At 39.9% G+C, this 21,589-nt stretch overlaps 1 protein-coding gene across 22 annotated transcripts in view; it reads right to left on the bottom strand.

The window, feature by feature from the left end:
* Positions 1-21,589, bottom strand: part of FAM13C (family with sequence similarity 13 member C) — a 137,257-nt gene that overhangs the window by 108,273 nt on the left and 7,395 nt on the right. For 17 of the 22 annotated variants that reach the window (XM_080598570.1, XM_080598568.1, XM_080598569.1 and 14 more), the window contains 4 exons: positions 15,330-15,501; positions 14,917-15,126; positions 12,912-13,095; positions 7,147-7,282 (listed from right to left, as the gene is read on the bottom strand). In XM_080598570.1, coding sequence (XP_080454696.1) covers positions 7,147-7,282; positions 12,912-13,095; positions 14,917-15,126; positions 15,330-15,501 — 702 coding nt within the window. Of the gene's footprint in view, positions 1-7,146; positions 7,283-12,911; positions 13,096-14,916; positions 15,127-15,329; positions 15,502-16,343; positions 16,877-17,975; positions 18,446-18,907; positions 18,991-19,491; positions 19,692-21,589 lie in introns of those variants that run through there. The other 5 variants (XM_080598555.1, XM_080598572.1, XM_080598556.1 and 2 more) reach the window with 5 other exon arrangements.

Genomic DNA, 21,589 nt, shown 5'->3' on the forward strand with positions numbered 1-21,589 from the left:
TTTGTTTAAGCATGGAAAGAGTTATGGAACATAAATGGTTAGTAAAATAGCTAGGAAATTGCTTAGAAGAAACTTTAAGGACATGAAGGGAAGAGTTGGAAGAAAACATAAAGCGGCACATCAGATATTTAGTCAAGGAAATATTCTGTTCACACATCATTCCTTGCAATTAAGTGGTAGATTGCTTGCTATACTTTCCTAGTGAAAATATGAAAAAGACAAATATATTTTTAGAAGTACTGTATGGTTCTGAGTTACAGTGTGCTGCATATAACCAAATTCAGCTCACTGTTTATTATTGCTGCATTGCACCCTTGTATTGACTGGTAAAAAAGATTAGGATGCTCAAAGGATGCTCCAACTCATCATGAGCTGGATTCAGTAATCCTTGTAGGTCCTTTCCAACTTGGGATATTCTATGAAAGCTATCCGCGTATTTTCAAACTCTGAGAATTAAAAAGCTAACAACTGAAATAATATCAAAGAGAGAGTTCTAAATCATAGTTTCTTTCCTTGATCTACAGCACTACTTTAAGAAAATCCTAAAACCATCATGTAAATGCTCTGGTTTCTTTTTCTTCATTTTTTTTTTTAATAGCAATATATTTTTTAATTCCAACATAGTTCCATTTTGTTTACTGCTTTGGGTGAGGGAAAAATATAAATAGCACATAAAAATCCTAAAGCTAGAGCTTAGGATCTACAAAGACCTCCCTAAGACATCTGCTCTCCTCTGCTTACACCCATATCCTTATCTTGTGAAGCTTTACCTCTCCACAAGTCTGCAAGGTTTAGATGGGGATCAGCCTTTTTCCCTGACCTAGCACCTGGGTGCCTCTCCTTCCTAAGCCAGGCAGAGATCCCAGCACCCTCTGCTTAGGAAACCTTGTATCTTGCAGCCACTCCATCAGTGAGATGCAGGGGAGGTGGCTTTTAACTTGTTGATTTGGCAAACAACACCTCCCCCCCAACCCCAGCTCTCGGTGTGTGGATGCTGGCAGAGGAATCTCCCACCTTAGGTCCTATGCTGCTTTTGTGCACAGCCCAGTGACACCAACAACTCCCAGGCGAAGCTCCGGTCGCATACTGGAAGCAATGCTGCGTCATACGGCAGCAGCCCCTCATTTCCTTGTCTACCTAACAGCTTACGGAAACATTTAGTCCTGATCAGCATCCTTCAACACAATCATCCCCAGGAACGGTTGGGTCACTTGGCAGAACAGCTGAAGGCCAACAGTATTATTTCCTTATTGGCACAAATCCATGCATGCTCATCTGTGGTGCTCTGGGAACAGGACTACATCTAATTCGAGAGTATGGTCAGTGAAAATTCAAAGGTCAGGATTAAGGTTGTTGACAGAACCTCAGCTTCAAGCATCTAAATTACCAGCAGTGTAAGCCAACCCATGTGCACAAAGCCAAACTGCCGTAATGTTTGTTTAAATTAAAAATGGCCTTTGAAATAAGTAGGAACACATCTGGAAAAAAACATATGAGGAGGTGTTGTGTTTATTTATTCTTACTATAACTTTCTGAAGTATCAAGTCGATTTTTCCGTAATATTCTTAAAGGCATTTTCTGCTTTCTCCTCCCTTTTTTTTCCCCACACATCTCTCTATTTAAGAAAATTAAGATGTGTCAGTAAATCAGGACAATTCAAACTAAACTTTTCTAACCCTGACCCCCAGGAAACAGGAGTAACATGCATCTTTGCCATACATTTCATCATGTTTTTCATGGTTTTGGCTCAACTGCATTTGTGTTTTTATTACAGGTGTATTTCATCCTTTTCCTTTCTCACAGCAAAATAAAAAGGTAGCCAGTATTTAGTTTGATAGCTCTGGAAACTATTTAACAGCAATGCTGACTCATGAACACACATTTCCTTTTTTTACTTGAAGCAAAGAAATTAAATACCACAGAGACTGCTCTATAGCAAAAAAACAAATAAGCTGGGAGAGAATGAAACTGCATTAGGCTATAATGTGCTAATATGCTTTCAAGATTCAGCCAAGCCTTTCTTCACGCAACTGCAATAAGTGTTGGCATATTCTTCTGGCAAGCAAAGTTAAATACTTTGGCATGTTTGCATCTCTGCTAGGTAGGTAAAATAAACTCATTAAAGAGGAAAAAAGTGGTCTAAGAACTGGGGGCAGGTGGAGCAGGGCCTGTATTCAGAACACGTCTGTTAAATTCACTGTTACACAGCCCTGCATTGGAGAGAGCCCAAGTCTCTCTAAAGACTACAGTTGAATAAAAAAAAATGGGATTTTCTTTTAACAGTGGACTTTTTCAGGTTTTTGCTTTATTTTGCATTTCTTGTCTGCTTTTCTGGTAACATTTCCCATTCCCATCCCTAAACTTAAACCCTCACTGGCTTTACAAAGTCAGGGGCTATAAGAATAGAAAAAAAAAGCCTGAAACGTTTTGATGTTTAGATATCACAGAACTTTCAGTAAAAATACTTTTAATTTCCCAAGGGATGAGTTTCCTATCAAAGACTTCACTTCTGCTGTTTTTTTCAAATGCCCTCATCAGCAGCATATCTGGAACAAATTGTGTTGCTTATGTACACCAAAGAAAAGGAATACAAAAAGTGATAACAGATTTTATTGGTAGTCTTGCTGAGTTAAGGAAGGTGACATGAACATAAAACAAAAAATGATTGTATTTCACAGTGGTTTGGAGGTGAATTCATACCCTTCCTTCATGCCTCTCTGATATCGGCAATTATCTGAGGAAGGAACAGGCTGACGTGCTGATATGTTACAAAAATAGAAATACAATACCTAGTTTTAAGATACTCAGAACATATGAAAGAATTATGTTCAAAGCAAATACAGCTAAGTAGTGAAGGAGAACAATGCTGACACCAAGTGGAAGAAAACGCTGCTGCAAACTTGAGATGCCTGAAAATCTCAGAGCCGCAAGTCTTCAGTTAAGGTAATGTGGTGAATTTTAAAACATCGGAGGAAGACCACATGCATCCTCTGAAAGTGGAAATGTGTGTTATCCTAATGTATATGCTATCTGATTAATATAATCCTCTTCCTTCTAGTGTAGCTGACACCTTAGTAAGCAAACAACCAGCTGCCACTCTGAACACATCAGGTAGGAAATGCACTAAGACTCCTTAATCTGTAATCAACATAAATTCTGTGAGTCTGACTATGGTAGGGGTTTTTGAGATGCGCTGTTCACAACAAAACTTAAAGCAGGCCTTCACAGACTAAGAGGTAACAAAGGTGAGTCTCTACTACTGCTTAGTTTGTTTCTGCACAGCGGAGCACCTTCAAAATGTTTTTCCGACATTCTCTCCTGGTGCAGCTCTCAACAGCCAAAAGAGAAGTGAAAAATAAAGAAACAACGTAGATAATGTGGGGAGGAGGGAGGTGACCAGCAAAAATCAATTAAGTCACAGAAAGGGTTACAAGTGTGACAGCAAGTCCCACAGCACACACACAGCAGGTCAGGAGAAAGCCTCAGAAATGCTGGAGCAAACATTAAATAAATGAATGACGTTACCTCCACACCCTGCAGTTTGCTAAAACTGGAGACCAGGCACACTTGTTGTTTCTGAGTTTCAGATCTCCGCTATAAGGCAGGTCTGCTGCAGATCACAGGCAGTGCTCAGAAATAGCACCTCATTCTCTCCATGCCCTATTCCCTTCACCTATAGACAGAAAGGCTCTGGTGCTGAAGACCTGGAATGAGTAATGAATACTCCAGCCACATCCACTTTGGCTGTTTTAAGTCACAATTGTTTAGTACAGTGCTCTTTATCAAACCCTTATGCCTGTAGTCAGTAATATATGCTTCCCAGTTTATCCGGAAGAAAAAAAAATACATTCTTACAATCTATGGCCCACAATTTTTGTGGAAATCCAGGTCCTGCTTTGATCCCCAAGGTATGGCATTTTTTATCCACTCTTCTGGTTTGGACAGTTCACAAATACAAAATTAGAACTTAATGTTTAACAAGTCCATGCTTCTGCTAAATTTACAAAGGTAGGGAAACACTTTTTCTGTGGGATGGGAAGCAATATGAAGAAATCTCTCTATAATGTAACAGCAATCCCTACAGAAGTATTGACAAAACTCCTGGAAGTTCAGGTGGCACACACAGGACTCACTATGTTCACACCTAAGTGCAACTGGAAGTTACCTTTGCTAAGCAAAGAACTTAAGTGAAAGAAAAAAAAAAAAAAAAAAATCGAGATCTGTACCAATTTAAAGTAAAGGAAAAGTGCTAAGAGCCACAAATACGAATTGGAAATATGTTCCCCTATCCAAGAAGAATTTCATCAATAAGACACTTTAGTCTAACCTGGAAATTTGAGTTTACTGTATCATAAGATCATGTTTGTTCTGTTTTTGAAAGGTTTAAACTAATTTCAAAAGCATTGTTATGGGATTATCAAAGGAAAATATCAGTTGAGTTATTAGCTGTCCTTGAAATTGAGAGCAGTTTATCAGGGAGACCACAATTTTTTATGGCAACTTCAGATGAAAGTGAGGCACCAATTCATTTTTTATTTTTTAAGAAAAGGGTTAATGCTGAAACATCCCCTCCCTCTTTGAAAAAAAAAAAAGCTATAAGTCTGATACTGACAAAACTCCCTAGACCACAAAACCCTTCTCCAAAAAAAACCATTCAAATAGCCTCCATAAAATATTATTTAGCTTTTAATATTTTAATATTTAATTTTCAGTGATCCCAACCAACTCCTAACCACATTGCATAGTTTGAGAAATCCACTCTGATGTGTCTGCAGTCTTTCTGCAGGTCTAGGAGAGTGCCCTGCTCTCCTTCCCCAGCCACCTGAATCTCTGCAATCCCTTTACAAGGGGGTTCCATTAAGGCCTTACATTGTCATTACAGCAACGGTCAGGAAAAAGGACAAACTAAAGCCATATAGTAGCTTGCACACATCTTTTAAAAAACTATCTTTAGATGGAATAGGTGGGTGTGAACAGTCTCCTAGCCAGCCTGGGATACTAGTTCTGATCTATTAGACAGGCAGCTTTCTAAAATCTGCAAATTCTTCTCCCAAGCAGCCAGCCTGAATCAGCCTACAGGGATAGAGTAGGTGGGATGACTCCAGGCACTTCTAGGTATCCTAAGAGCTACGATCAGGAACAATCAGTCTTGTTCATCTCAGGCTACAAACTACACAGCTGCCTATTAAGCTTATGTCAGCTGTATAGCATGCTTGACAGATCAGTATGGCTTTTATTTGTTCAAGCTCAATTAATTATAGTGGCATATAAAATTGAAGTGAAAAAATCTACACTGAAAAAAAGCACCGCAACAACAATGAAAAAAATCTCCTGAATTAAGTAGTCCAAATGCAAGTATCAGCATTACTGCTTCAAGTTATTTCATGAGAAACAGCCAATAAAAGCAAGTTCCATTTCCAGGAAGCAACAAGGGATCTGAGCCAGGCTTGCCATTTCACTTTCTGCTTGCTTTGCTGGAACTAGTTCATGCACGTTGAATATGTTTAGTTTGTAAACCTAACTTTGATGTTTCTCATTTAGTGGACTTTCAGCAATTGTTACATTATGAAAGATGAAGAGTACCTATCCAATGTGCTGGATTTCCTGCCAGAAATTACAAAAACAAGATCAACCACAGAATACCGAATTCCCTTCTCACCATAGATGGGATTTCTTTCATAAGCTTACCTCAGAGTAGGAGAGTGCCTCATGGCTATGCCTTGTCTGGGGTTTTATTAAAGAACTTGAAAGGATTTTTCCAGCAGAATTCTTTCCCATATCACCACAATCTCAAACAGACTGTGACATTTTTTCAGAATTACAGGGAATGAAGTTGCTTTTAAAACAAAAGTGTTGCAATAGAAAGCCAGAAGGCCTGACTTTGGGCTTTTCTAATACCTTTCCAATCTCCTTTAGTTGCTGATGCTTCTTAATCTGCCTAGCTTTGTGAAGAGAAACATTATATAATTGGATTCCTAATATTTTGGTCTTGCATACTCATTTGCAGGAATCCCCAAAGATGGTAGTGGCATAAGACATCAGAGTGTGAGGAAAGGTAGAGGTGTGGGCTCCAACACGGTCTCTGTGTGAAATGACCCCAGTTTTAGATTTGGGACCATGTCCTGTATCACAGAATGAATATTTCATAAACATCCTTACATCAGTGCCTTCTGTTCTCTGTACCTACAACTGAACAGGATTTTTTTTTTTTTTTAAGATAAACTTCTTAAAGAGAGGTTCCAAGGAGCACAACAGTCCCAGTATTCTGCTTTGGGATATATAATATGCTCTAAATACAGTATTTGACTTTATAAATTTCCCGATTTTTCTTAACAGAGATACATGAAGAAAGAAGCCAGGAAAGTAAGGAGTCACAAACATGAGCAGCATGAGCTATAATTACATGCGATGCAAATCTTTTTTATAATCCTTCACCTGATCTGGCACACTTCCATCAATCTGAACTGCAAGGATGTGTAGTAACTTCATGGTAAAGTATTAGACTGCAGATCTTATTACTACATTCCCCTCAAGTCCTTTTCTAAAAATCAATTTCAAGTTAAGCAGTTAAGCAGCAATGATACATCACACCCTGAAAACAAGACTTACATTGACCCTCTCCCTAAAGCAGCAGTAGTCTATCATGCTTCTTCCACTAGGAGATTTTTTGACAAATAAGGCAAACAAGGAAAAGTACTAACATTGTTTTAGAAAAGAACATACCCAAGGAAAAGCTGAAACATACTCAGCATTTTCTGAAAAGATGAGAGGGGTTTCACTCTTCTGGTTTTGCTCTTCTGCATCATCTACATATAGTAGAGCAGTAAGAAGTGTTTCACTTGAGGAAACATTCAGTGGCTTTGATCTAACAAAGTTCTACATTAAAATATCTAAAGTGGAAAAAGTTAGTATTTTTTTCTTGACCTTTTACTTTTACATTCACCTTTTTTTTTTTTTTCCATAATTAGAAATTTAAAGACTTATGTTTCCGCTCTAGCTTGGGCATACAATGAATACTTAGGCTGCTGGCAACGAGGTATAGTCAGTACTCACACTATGTATAAGCAAATGTATTTCCATTTGTAGGTTACAACCTAATGAAGCACTTTTGATTCCTTGCTGAATCAATTAATGTAACTTTCTTACCTGAAGGCCACCTACTTGACTCGGTGAGAAACCAGGGTTTGGACCAACAAAAAGCATCTCATAGTGTTGAAGCAAATACAGCAGGAGACCATTGTAAAGCCTTTGTTCTTCACAAGCCAAGGGACTGACAGGGATCCTAAGGGAAGAACAAATGGATTAAGTTTTGGAGCTCTCATACCAGGGGCTAGTGATGCAGGGAACGCCCTTGTACCCGAGATAATTCACCAGTGCAGCCAGCCAGGCAACTGGATAAATCAGTGTTCCAGGCTCATTTCCCATCAGCAATTGTTGGAACAAAAATCATCTCCACTTGGTGGGGGTCACAACATTGGGAACCCCACAGTGACAGAACCCGCGTTTGCTACACTGGTTCACATCCCACTGAATCTTTGAAGCAGTGCAACAAAATAGCTAGAACCTGGCAGTCTGCCACGAAGTTCACAAAGGCAAGGATGAAGACAAAAAAAAAAAAAAAAAGCCCCAGAGGCCTGCCAGCCTGCCACCACTCAGTGGCACAGGGGTGGAAGAGTTGTTTTGCTGTTCCAGCTTAGCTTCTGAAGGTGAACTTTGAACACCGGAACAATATCTTATTACCAGAACTGCCTTGAAATAAACATAGATAAGAAACTGTTACAGCGTAATAATTTGTAATTTCACAGACTTCAGTCACATGCAGTGGAACTTCCCATGCTTCCCTTAGCAGATTTTATTTTCCTTTTTTAATAAGTAGTAGCTTCACTTGTACTATCCGTACAAGTAGACTAAATCAGAATCATTTAATCAAAATAAAGAGATTCATCTCATTCTGTGAAGGGACTGTGTATTCCCCCTGTGAACCATCTGGAGGCTTGGAGGATATTTGCATATGAATTTTGTAACCTAATCCAGCTTCCCCAGAAATGCTGCATCAACTCAGGTCCACCCAACATAATATCAATAATTAAACAATTAATGAACTCTGGAGACTAAGGAGGAGACATACACACACACCAGTCTTCTGTTTGCTAAATTAGTACATTCATTATTTATTTGCAATTTTAAAGTACAAATATATGCACTGGGCCCAGTTCAAGTGCTTTCATTCACATTCTCATTTTGTAAATCTACATTTGTTTCTGTGAGAACTCGAGTTTGGGCTCCTTTTAAAAAAGAATGGTTTAAGAAGAGTTATAGGCAGGTATGACCTAGATTTACAGGATAAACTGCTGTGTCTTCAGTTCTTTTTCAGGATTGAGTAACAATTCTCCTTCTTGGATTCCTCCTCTTCTCAGGACAGATTCAATTTCTCAAAAATAAATAAATAAATAAATAAATAAAATCAAGCATGGCTTTTAAACCTGGTTAGCTGAGCAACAGCCTTTCCGGCACAGAGTAAGCCCAAGAAATTACTCAGGGTTTACCCAAACGTTAACACTCTCAACTCATAAGCCATACAAGCAATCTTTTCAGTTTTGTTTTTTTTTTTTTTTTTAAATCTTCTTTAACTTAAACATTTGTTCTCTAATTCATCCCTACCAACTGTTAACTCCCTGCTAGCAAGGTGCACTCCACAAGTTGTTCCTGAAGATAAACAGCTCTCTCTGTATTTACTGGGGCCCACTTTCCCTTAGTAGCAGCCTATGTTTTGGCTGCTCAGTTCTCAAGTCAGCTTAACACAAACCAAAGCTGTACTCTAGGATGTGACCCTACAGCTGACTCCAAATATCAATATCTGCTCATCTGCAAACACTCATGGGTAGCAACATATGGGTATTCCAAATATAGAAAGTACATTTTTAGTTTCCTCTGAAGCCAACTTCCTCGCTGAGTTTCAATTAATTCTGTAAAACAAACATTTCCCGCGCCTCTTCAGATACTTCTGCTTCTAGCAGAAATCCTGTAATCAGGCTGACAATAGGGTAGCCGTGTTCACAGAATGCTGAATCCAGGAATACATTCCTAGGAAGAGCATAGCTACTGAAGTATATTCTGCATTACACCATAAAAACTCTGTAATCAATTGTAGTACAAATCAAACACAGGAGAACACTAACAAATAAGAAACAACTGAATCTTGACCATCAGGAATCAACTATGGTTTCCTTGAGAGAGCCTAAATCTTTCAAAGTTGCTTTGCCACAAAGGGCAAGCTAGAAAAGCCATACAGTGCTTTGCCTTGTTTGCGTTCAGGAGATCTGCAAAAGTTCCTTGCTGGCAGAGGCTTGTGTATTAGACTTTCTGTAAATTTACAGGAAGACTGAGTCAAAGTGAGTAGATGCAAACAGCTAGCTGGCTAGCATCCTTATGCACACGCTCAAGAATTGCTTACTGAGATTAACAGCAGAAATCTCTTTACCAAGAGAAGGTGTAAATAAAATTGTACCTGTAGAAACCTAAGCAACATTGGTCAAATCTCTGATAAAAGAAAAGCAACGCTTTCTCCTCAGCACTTACAGGACATGATACAGCTCACAAGAAGGAGGAGGAATGGCAACAGAAATAAATAATTCAGAGGATGAGCAGAAAGAAATCACCAGTAGAAGGTGACAGAAGAGTAGATCTTAGCACAGGAAGTCTGGGGAGCAGCCAGCCTGACACTTCACCTATGAGCTATGTTTGTGGTTCCCTCACCTACAAGGAAGTTAGGACGTGAAAGTTGCATAATGCAGATGCTAAGACTGAAGTTTCAGAAGATAAGAAACAGATGCCAGGTTCCAAATCTAAGAGCAAAGCAATCTGAAAGATGCTGGTGGAGCAAGCTCATTAGTGGTGAAGACAGTCTCACAGGTGAAAAACAGCATGAGGGAGAAAGGTCAGTAGAAGAAACCAGAAGGAGGTGGTTTACAAAGCAGAGCGAGGTAAAAATAAAGTGTTTTACTAAGTTACACTTTTTCTGAAACATACCATCTTTTCTTCATCACGCTTTGGGTCCCATCACCCTGAATAGGGACAGGAAGCATATATACTACTACCATTATAACAGAATAATTCCTGTATGAAGGTGATTTCAGTCAAATATTCAAAATAAGCAGCAGTAAGTTAAGGGGGTTGTAACATTAAAAATAGAGAATGGACATCTTATTTAAAATTCAGTTTTCAGACAGTGATACTATATTCTTAGGATTTAAAATTCAGGGCAATAGGAGGTTTTCTGTGATCCTGTAACTAGGCTTCCAACGTAATACCTGTGCTAAGGCTTCTATTTGCAATTAGTGTATTTACTAACTGTGAAGCACAGGCAGTTTAGGTTAGTAAGGTCCAATCAGCAGCAAGTTTTATATTCTAATTTTGTGTCCCCAAGGTCCATGTGTTCCATATTCCAACTACTTTATATTCAAGCTCAGTCACTTCAGTGAAACTGTGAACATGACAGGTCTCCACAAATAAAGTGTCAACAGATTGAGACAGGTGATAGTCACAGAGAGAATTTACACTTGAATATAAATAGATCAAAATTTAAAGTAGAAAGGTTTATAAACAACCCAAAGCAAAGGCAGGAAGAAGTAACTGCACAAAAAAAGGCAAGTACCAGAACGCATGCAGAACAGTTAACACCTGCAGTGAGTTAGCACCATAACTATAGTTAATAGTACATCCAAGAAGTAATAGGTTACTTCCAACAATGGCACAGGGTATGCATTTCTGCAGATTAGAACCAGAATTGTCCTCAACATTAGACTGCCTTTAATTTTTCCTCTTATAAAGGAAAATACAACTGGTTTGTTCTAAGTCTTGGAGGCCTTGGGTCATTCAGAAGCAAGGGGTACAGCAATCTCACTGAGTGAAAATATCAGTTGCAAGGTTCTCCTCTCCACCCATTTATTAGAAAGGTGATTATTCATAATTCCAGAAAATCACTCTCCAAGGACAGCACTACTTACACACTTTACAAAAAAATGAGCTCCAGACTTTATTTTTTCTTTCTCCCAGAGATGGTGAGATCAGAATGACTACATAAAGCTGGTGTTAATGTTCATAGGGTAGTTATAACTTCTATTTACGGTAGCTGTGTGGTCTTGACAAGTAACTGGCAGAGATTGTTTCCAAAGTTTCTCAGACAGGTCACTTGACACAAATATTTAGTTTAGCACTAAGTGTAGTCTTAAAAACAAAAACAAAACAAAACAAAAAAACAGAGGTGCATGTTCAGAAGTAGCTGGATGATCTCCCAAAACAGGCTAGGGTACTTAAAAACCGAAACAGTTCATCCATCAAAAGGGGAGTTCACTTGAATTTTCTGTGCAGATTCAGATATCAGTGGGCATACATTCAGAGAATTTGATATCAGAAGTAATAAAGTATACTTGCGTGTGTGCATGCACCCAAGCTTGATGTGATGGCGAAGGGGTCTAATGTCAGGAGAGTGACAGTCAGTGCAGTCCTTGAGATAGCATAGGTCTAAAGGCTGGATTTTTGGTGAAGGCTTTTTAACATTAGCCTTTTACCTATTTATAAGCATTGTCATGCAACTATTTCAGACATTGGGAGTAAACCTCATCTGTCTGCACTCGTTTATTGATTTCAGCATGCAGATGTTAAGGGTTTTTATTGTGTAACTGCTTTGTTCTACAATTGAATATCCTCTGTAGTGAAACCTACTCTCACAGGAGTGAACAGTATAAGTCCTGTTACACAGCACACTGTTAGGTTCACCTCTCCAGCTGTACTTTTGCTAAAAAGTAAGGTTCCTTTTATTTGTATCACCTGCAAAGGCTATAAGCTGGTACATCTGGTGATAAGCCTACAGAGCAGTTAAGCAGACACAAACAGAGCCCTCTGAAAACAGCAGCAAGGTTTATGAGCACAGTTTCCCCAAAACAAAGCCTGTCAGTGATTTCTAATATAAATGGTACCAATTTTGCTGAATTTATCCTTCTAAAAACTTCCTCCACTTGAAACACACACACAAAAAAAGTGGGAAACAACAAGGCATTTCTTGCTGTATAGAAAACACTAATTGTTAATGCTTAAGTTTTACAAATTGGCGATTCACTTATAGTTTACATTCAGCTGGACTGATTCACTGAAACAAAGGTTTACAAATCTTAAGATAGGTATGAACACTATCACTTTTCTGTATCAACGTGACAAACAGGATGAAGCACTGAAACATTTCAGTTTCTCTGGAAAATCCACCATCACACCACTCTAGGCTGTTTCCTCTCTCTCACCACCTTGACTTACCCGACATGCTCTCCCACCTTTCTTTTTTAGCATCCAGATAAGTGGCCACCCTCCGTCATCCCAAACACACCTTCACCAGCTTCTGTACTTACCTCTTGCAAGCTCAGCTGGTCTCTGTTCACATTTCCATGTGCATTTTACTGGCACCAGTATATCCGAAACTTTTCACAAAGGATAGAATGAATTACTCCTCTACTTTGGTAGAAGAGACTCCCTTCTCTTCTCTGATATCAAATGCCATTACGAGGTCAAAATGAGTCTTAGCATTTCAGAATTGGTGCTCTCAGTAAGTAACCTCTACAGCCCGTACATAGCTTGGACAGGAAAACACAAGTAAGTCTCATTAAAGAGCTCTCTAGCCCTCACACCTCTTCTTTTTAGATGGTTTCTTACTTGAGGCCCTGCCTGTAAAGAGCCAACCTAACAGAGCCAAGTTGGTCAGCCTGAGCAGAAACTGTTCACATTAGCCCTTAATATTGCATATAACATTTAACTTTCAAAATACTGTACTTATATTGGACGCACAATTATGATGGGAGGCCTTGTTTTAAAGCGTGATGAAGTAGTACTGTTTAAGATGGGTAAATAGATGGAGTACTCACTTGAAAAGAGCAGGTCCAAACACAACAGCTAGGTTTTCCAGAGTCATGAAATTCACTGCACTGTACGTTGCTATCTTTAACAGAAAAGCAGACAGGAACTGCAGAAGGTTTTGATGGGCTTCGGGCAGGCAGCTGAGTAATTGTCTCAGATTCTTTATGCATTCTGTTGTGTGGATTTTGTGCTCTGTTAAAAAAAAAAAAAGTTATTCCATAGATATTCCTAATAATAACATGATTTCATCATAGATATTATTATAGATCTGAGAAAGAGGGACAGTTTTAAAATATTTATTCTTTACTTTGCTCTAATATATGTTCTAAATGAAGAATTTCTACACTAAATTTGGAAAACTATTTTCACATATTAAGTATTTAAGTACTGTGGATTTTCCAAATACTGGGTTTTATATACTCTGGTTTTGCTATTCTTCCTGTTAGGACAAAAGTACTTGCTGCTTTTTAATGGAGTTATAGGCAGTAGTCATGTATGTGAATCCTTAAAGCTGCCTTTAAAGATGTTAAAAGATTATCAGCCTTGATTCTCCCCAGAGATTTGACACACGCTGTATGATTCTCATTACAAGGAGTAAGAAATTGTATCCTTTCAGCACTGCATCATCTCCGTTTCCTGACTAACTGGTAGCTCTCAGTCTCAAAACATTTTTGCTCTTTAAGTATGCAACTGTTGTTACACAAGAGACGCTTAAAAATCTAAATTGGGAATACTTCACATTTCCTTGATTCCCATTCTTCAAAGAAGAGTCACAAGGCAAAAAAAATGACTTCACAAACAACTCTATTTGATCAGCAGTTCAGAATTAGTATGATAAACTCTCCTGGATATTAGAACTGAGGTAGCAGTACTGCTCAATAATTGGCAGTTGATGCTCAATTTTGCCATAGATCTCCAGGACAGGACACATCTGCATAGCTTCAACATTGTGAATAGCAAATCACATCCTAAAGAGCAATTCTAGCCCTAAAAAACACAGTCCATAAAGGGCAAGACTCACATTGCTCAACATATTAATGAGAAGGGGAGGGAAGGAGGGAGAAAAGAAAATAAAAATTAAAAAAAAAAGAGGATTTAAGCAATACTATTCAGGATGGTCAAAACAAGGTGATTGCAAAATTCTGTAGAAGGATCATTCAGCATACGCTTTTCAGATCTGATGAAAGGGACTTTGTTGTTGTTGCTTTCTTTTCTTGTAAATGTGTACATAACTCAGAATCCAGCAGATGAAGTTTGAACAAGAGCAGCCTGCAGTCTAACCCGCAAAACCTACTTATTTGTATGCAAACACCTGAATTAGTTAACACTCAAAATCACTTGGCCTAATTGTCTGAAAGCATTAGCTCAACCATCAGTAGTGGGGTTTTATTTGATTTTACACAATTAAGAACTACAGACAAGAACAGGAAACTAGTCAGCATATTGCTATAGGTACTCATTCTGGCTTTGAGATGTAAACACTTCATGCCACTCCACTCACTGCTGCCTAGAAGACAATAAGAAAACTAGTAAAAAGTACTAAATAAGAACAGGGAACAGAAAGGCTCCTGTATAAGGGAAGGTGAAATAGAGAGGGAGGCCTCAGCTTGGAAAAGAGAGGAGTGAGGCAGCAGATAAATAAATGCATGAACAGCATTATGATGGTGATTAGATTAAAAATAAAAATGGTATCTCAGTAAGTAGTAAGGCACCAAATTTTAAAAGAAAACATACAAAGGATGATTCTCAGAGAATACAGATCAGAGGACTGGATTGCACAATGCCTTGCCACAGGATATCGTGTCCAAAAGCTTTAATGAATTAAAAAAAAAAAAAAGAAAAAAGAAAAAAAGACTACAGACACTTTCATGGAAGACTGGTCTATTAAAAGCAATTAAACATCAGTCTAGGGTCAAGGAAACTGAAACCACTGCTTACTACAAAGGTGCTATGAACACAGTATCATTCACTGTCAGAGAAAGGACAGAAGTTTGGAAGGTGTCCATTCCGTACCTTGGAAAGTTTTTAGCAGGCCAGCACAGACATTGTCTGGAAAAACAGCCACTGGCAGTTCTTTTAGAAACAGTTTCAGAAGGCTGGCTACAGAATCAACATCTCCATGATTAATGAGGTCTACCTTTTCTCCTTGATTGTACTTTTGCTTCAATTCTTTGACTTTATTCACTGAACCACTGATTCGAAATATACCAACATGCTGCAGACCTGCCCAAGAAGGAATATGAAACAGTAAGCAACAGCTGCATTATCATACCTGCGTGAAGAGAAGTGGATCTCAAAAAGCATGAGCTCCTCTACAAAAGCACAATAATTGTAAAAATAGACCACAAAGCTGCTGAGTAGTTACAGCCGAAAAGCACTGCTTAAGCAAAAAACAACAGGCCAGAACAGACAAAACATAAACTTACCAAATACTTCTAGGTATTCCACCATCTGTGTGACGAGAAAAGGGACTCCACATTGTGTTGCATCCTGTACGAGAGCTTCCAGAGGAACACCAAATGTTCTTTCTCTGTCGATCCGTGGATCCGGTGAGACTTTATTTGTTGTGTGCCTGACTTGAACAGAAGATAATGATTTCTGGGGAATAAAAACAGAAAAGCAATAAGAAGAAGCAGATTTTCACACACACACACTTTTTTTTTGTTATTAAAGTTCAAGGATTTACATATTAGGTTCAATTATTGTCCTCATTAAGACATCCTCAAGCATATTTTACCTCCATGGCATGTTCCTAAAATCCTAATATCCTTCTGTAGAGATAAGACAGGACCTACAACGGGGTAAATCCTAACAAAACCTATACATATCTACAGTCCGCTCAAGTCCAAAATCCAGATCTCAACAGATCCCCCAACTCCAGCACCAAGAAAACCACAAGTTGTGACCACAGAGGCTGGGCTTTGCCCTCCGCACAATCCCAGCCCTTCTGTGCAGCTGCCATCCCAGGCCTGCTTGGACCCAGTGACAGCATGCTGCTCTGTTAAAACCTCAAGACATCCAAACCATGACACATTTACTTCACATATGTGCACACTAATGTGTCTGGACCATCCACAAAGTGAGACTTCTTTTTTTTTGAAATGCAGTTATAGAAACTGCGTGTGTAAAGAGGCAGACAATGCTGTGCACAAAAACCGCGAGGCAATAGGGGTCCAGGTCAAGGCAGGTGCCCTGTTTAAGACAGGGAGGGGTTGCTAAACCCCTTCCCCAAAAAGAGCCCAAGCAGCCAGGCAAAGGGCTGACTAATGCTAGGGCACAGCTTTCTCATCCCACCTGCCCAATTCACCAAGAAAATTAAAAAAAAAAAAAAAAAAAAAGGCAAGATTAATGGTGCCAGAAGAGTCATTTAAGCAGCAGCCACAGCACAAACCGGGTAAAGGTTTCCCACCTCTGCTCATCAGGTTTTTCTTTTTTCTTACCCTGATAACCGATGCAAAAACGTACAGAAGAAATCATGAACAATATACACTCTGGAGCTGTTTTTTTCTGTCTCGTGAGGAGGAAGAGGCTGCCCAGGGCTGAGAGGGGAATGGCACTGGCTGAGGGGCTCTGTGAGGAGAGGGCGGGGCTGCCCCTACTGCCTCTGGAAGGTTCCAGAAAGTTCTGGCGGCCACACCCGAGGGCTCAGCTGAACCCCTCAGGGGCTGGCGGCATGAGGAAGGGACAGCCTGCAGGCATTTTACCCTGTGGCTGAGGCATTTGCAAAGTTTTATCGACAGAAAGGCCTATTTATAATACAAAAGTCATGAAAGAAGACTACTCCCAGAGCAAGCAGCAGCTTATGTCTTTTTGCTTAAATTGAAAAGATTTTTAATTTGCCTTATTTGTTTCAAATGCAAATCCAAGTCTAGATTACTGCTTCCAGAACTCAATCATCTGATTTCTGGTATTGTTTGCTGTAAACACTTTAACTGTAAAAATCCAAATACAGCTTGCGTTTGACAAGCATTGCTGAGCAGTGACACAGAGGCCTTCAGCCCATCTTTATAAAGTTGGATGCTGAACTAACATGTTCGCTGCGGTTTCCACACTGAAGCACATATAACTTTTGTACGTAACTCACAAATAAAGAATGATCTAATGATGAAGCCCAGCCAGAGATCCAACAAGGAAGTTTAAAATACAGAGGAACATGAAAGGACATGAGCAATAGGTTTAGATATCATGTGAAACCCTAAAAGCAGGACCTCCTTCAAAGCTGGCCGCTGAGAAGAGCAACATGTCACAGCAGCAACCATTTTGAGCTCCACAAGACTCTTACTACTTCTTCATTCAAATCTAGGTGGCCACAAGTCACAAGCTTAAGTTAAAGCCCTGAAAGTTGTGTTATTTACTTATTATCAGTCAGGGTACATTCACAGTCGCATACAAGAGGACTCATATTTAAAGAGTCAGACATTTTACACAACACAATGAAAGCAGAAGTCCAACCATGAAATATCCAGATTTAAATGCTGGTACCAGTTCTGCATTAAGAAGATTTAAACAATATACATACTTCATTTTAAAGGCGGATTCTAATTTTTTATAGCCCCACCCCAACACATTCTAAAACTAACCTTCAATGTTTTTATTACTACATTTCCTTCTGGAAAAAGGAAAGACTTTCCTATGGATTTGTAGCTGAACTGCTATAGAACAAGCTGTATTTCAGCTCATAAAATGCACACCTTCAACAATGTCACAAGCCAGAACTTGACTTGGCTGTATTCAGCCTTGTTGCCATGGCAAAGGCACACAAACACACACGAAGACTGAAAAATTTAAACCTTATTCTGCTCTTTCAATATATAAGCAAGCTTAGAACTTGATAATAACGCTAAAGCATTAATAATTGCCTTAAAAAAAGTTAAAAAATAATATGAAAATGTCTTAAAATACAAGATGCAAGAATTTTAAAATAGAGACTTTTAACACATGATATTCTACTGTAAATACCTCCTCTTAACCTCTTCAGATGCAACAGCTGAGTTGAGAAAATAAGTGCATCTTCCTCAGAAAGAATTAAAGATATGAGAGAGACTCAAGAAGCCAGATTTAAATTCACTTACACAAATTGAAAGGGAAGCACTTGCTCCCATATTAGACCGCAGGAGAATATCAGTATCTCAGCTGTGCTGCTCAGAAGATGCCATCACCTTTCTTCGCATTATAAATTCATGCATTCCAGCCAAAGCAAACCACAGCCATTGGACTGTTCCTCTGTAATTAACTTATCATAGTATAATTGCTAAGTATCATCATAATCAGCAGTTTCACTCCAGAGTCTGTCCCAGGTAGAACATAACTCCTAGCAGAGAAGGAAGGATTTTTTTTTTGTAGCCAACACTTGCCTCCAAAGTCATATTGCAAAAGTTCACTATGTGTTACCATCAAGAGATGTTTCCATAGCACCATAACACAATGGCACAGCTTCCTGAAAGTGCACAGATCACACATTTGATATGTAGTTTTGAGCAGCTTCTTTCAATGCAGGTTTAAAATTATTCATATTACCTGCTGTCCAATCTGCCTGCCACCAGTGGTAAGTACAATATTTTGAGGTGGCCCACAGCACACACATGGTATAAATATACAATTATATAACACCTGCACAAACATTTTGGTAAATATATGAGCAATGATCCAGCCAGATTTTGAAATCCAGAAGATGTAGATACTGTTAAGATGTAGATACTGTAATACTACGTTACAATTCTTTCAGATGTAAAGCCTCTCCTACTAAGTAAACCACAATGAAGCAGTTAATGTTGCAATTAAATGTAACAGATTCTTAACTCAAATTCAGTCAGTTTTCTAATGGGTACATTAAAAAGTAAAATAAAAATAAAAATAAAATACAGTAGCTTAGAGAAACTCCCCTGGTAGGGTACTACAACAGGAGTTACTCTGTCAGCACACCACAGTGACGGTTTAACACAGATGGTACCTTAGAAGAGTGAATACCACTTAAAAAAATAATACAGATTTTTAACTCGCTCACCTCTCCACGTGACCTCACAATGAAATCTGGAAATGCTTTGTTTAAGGATTTCTTGCCCTATGATCTGAGGTTTTCTTGCCCAGCTGGAATGAGATGAGTGCACACAGGTGAGGGCCTTGCTTTCATATTAGTGCATGCCCACCACCATCTTTACCCCCAGGTGTAGCAAGATGGCCAAATGCATACTAAGCAGGGTTCGCCTTTTGACAAAAATTCCTCACTGCCCTCTCTGCATGCTCCAGATCTGGGTATTCCAGCATTTTTTTTTTTATTTTTTGCTTTATCCTCCAGGCCCACAGGGTACCAGACTCTCCTGCCAGGCAGATGTTGCACAGAACTTAGCAGGCATTATCTGGACTTCCCTCCAGCACCAAAAAAGCAGGCTTTGATTGTGCCAATGTGATGGAGGAGGACATGGGCATGGTGAAGGAAAGAGCTCAGAAGACAGGTGTGGGGGGAAACAGCTACATGCAGACCTACAGCCCACCATCATCTCAACTCCCTCCTGCCCCTTGTGCCACCCTGGGCTGCACACAAAGCCACAGCCTTCTCCTTGCCACCACCACCACCCACAGCCCCCTCACCTGCTCTGCACAGGGGGCTGATGCCACTTTACCCAGCAACCCAGTCTCCCCCAGAACTACAAGAGAGAGACCTCGTAATGGCTACTTGCTGATGTGCACACAGCTGAGCAGCCCAGCCTTGTCACCACAGGCATGTTCCACCTGGGCCCATCACCACAGCTGTAGCTCAGGGGCCCCAACCCTGCCCTGACCCCGCCAGCACAGCCATCCTGTGAAATTACCCACTTCATAGGTAAGCTGGTTCAAAGGCATTGGGCCCACAGGCAGCACCAAGGCTGATGGTGCCATACCCCCAGCACCCTTTGGGACAGACGAAAGCACAAGGCGCTCAGAGCCACCAGCTCTCCAGCTAACTGTGCCTGCAGGCTGGCAGCAATTTGCTCTCTACATAAAACCTGTTCAAAAAAAAATATAAAAAAAATCCCCAACTCTTTGCTCCCTACCACACAGTATGTTTCTACTCCCTTCTTACTAGATTTCATAAGAATCGTCCTGCTGACACCTTGTTCCCCCCTGCTTCAGCCGAACGTGTAAACTCTAAGCAAATACCTTTTAAAGGAACAAATTCCCTGCCTGAGCAGCAAGCACATTTTTTTTTCTATTGGATCATCACAGCAGTAGCTGCACAAACAAGTCAGCAGTGACTACAATCGACCACTTGGTCTCTGCTGCTCCTCTAACTGCAATTACTCAAGGCTTTGTTTCCAAGACTTGCTGAGTTCAAACCAAAATGCGGTGAGGCTTACATAAAATGGAAAGATATTTTGGTTCTCAAGAAAGCCTGCAGCAGCTAGAGGGCACACGAGACATGCTGCAGAGGTGGTCCTGCAACCCTCACTGCAAACACAGCAAGGAGACCTAAGCCCTGGGCATACTCCTTCCATACAAAGTAACACAGTTCAGAGATTTCTCCATGCATTGGTGTTGTATGAAGAGCAGAAATGACAGACATAGACATGACAAACAAAACATGTAACTGCTTATACCATGCAGCTGCAGTTCAAACCCTTGCTTCACAACCTCTGATCAAAGTGAATTTCTGCAGGACTTTGGCTGCATGACTGTGATGTGTGGTACCCTAGGAAGCCACTCTGACTTCAAGGGCCATCTCTAAATTAAAACCAAAACTTCTGGTCTCCTAACACCTTGCTACTCAGAGGAAGGCTTGTGAGAAAAGTCAGTGCCCTGGCCTGGGTGGTGCAAGGAGGCTGGGGGAACATCAGGGGTTGCTTTGGTACTCTTCAGCGGGGGTATGGCCTCCCAACTACTAACAGGGCTGGCTTTTGAGGCCTGCTGATTTCTTGATAAGATAGAGGAAAAATAAATATACAATGATAAATATAAAAGGAAAACATAAAAGTTTCATTTTCTTCCTTAGATTTTTTTTTAAAGAAGCACTAGAAACAACAAGAACCCTGTGGGAGAGGGCAGAGGTAGCTGTGGTAAATCCACTGTCAGCAGCAGTAAAAACAAACAAAATGATAGCAACAAGAAAAACAATTAACTGAAGTTTTATCCTTCATTTTAGTTTTCTTTCAAAACTGCAAGCAGCCTGTTCTGCTGATCTAGTAACCCACATCTCAGCTTCAGGAGTCTCAAAGCAGCCAGACAAAAAGGAAAGAAAGCCCTTCTTGGTGGGCAAGAGCCACCAAGCCAGAACGCATGCCTGCGGGGAGGCCACAGTGGGGATGCAGCTCAGGCAATCCTGCCATGCCACTTTCCCTGCCATGGCTCAGGTCCAGCTGGAGAGGCCGTGGTGGCTCTGGGTTAGAAGTAAACACAGAGGAGGGCAGTGTGGCTGGTCCCAGCTGAAGAGTAGCTTGCAAACCACAGGCTTTGAGTATTGGATGCTCAGGATCAGAGGAGAACCATGGGGTTCAAAAATAAACACATAAAGCTTGACATGAACCAAAGAAATTCAACCCAACCACAACTGTTAGCCAGCACTTCCATGACATGATCCTCATTAGCTAGTGACAATTTCAACAGCAGCTTTTCAAGGATACTTGGGCATACAATGCCAATTAAGGATCAATACTATGTTTCTCATTGGAAGCACTGTCCACCTAAAAATGCTTGTGTTTTGGTCACACTGCTT

Source organism: Anser brachyrhynchus, assembly GCF_964034855.1.
Source record: "Anser brachyrhynchus genome assembly, chromosome: 6".
Taxonomy (NCBI): domain Eukaryota; kingdom Metazoa; phylum Chordata; class Aves; order Anseriformes; family Anatidae; genus Anser; species Anser brachyrhynchus.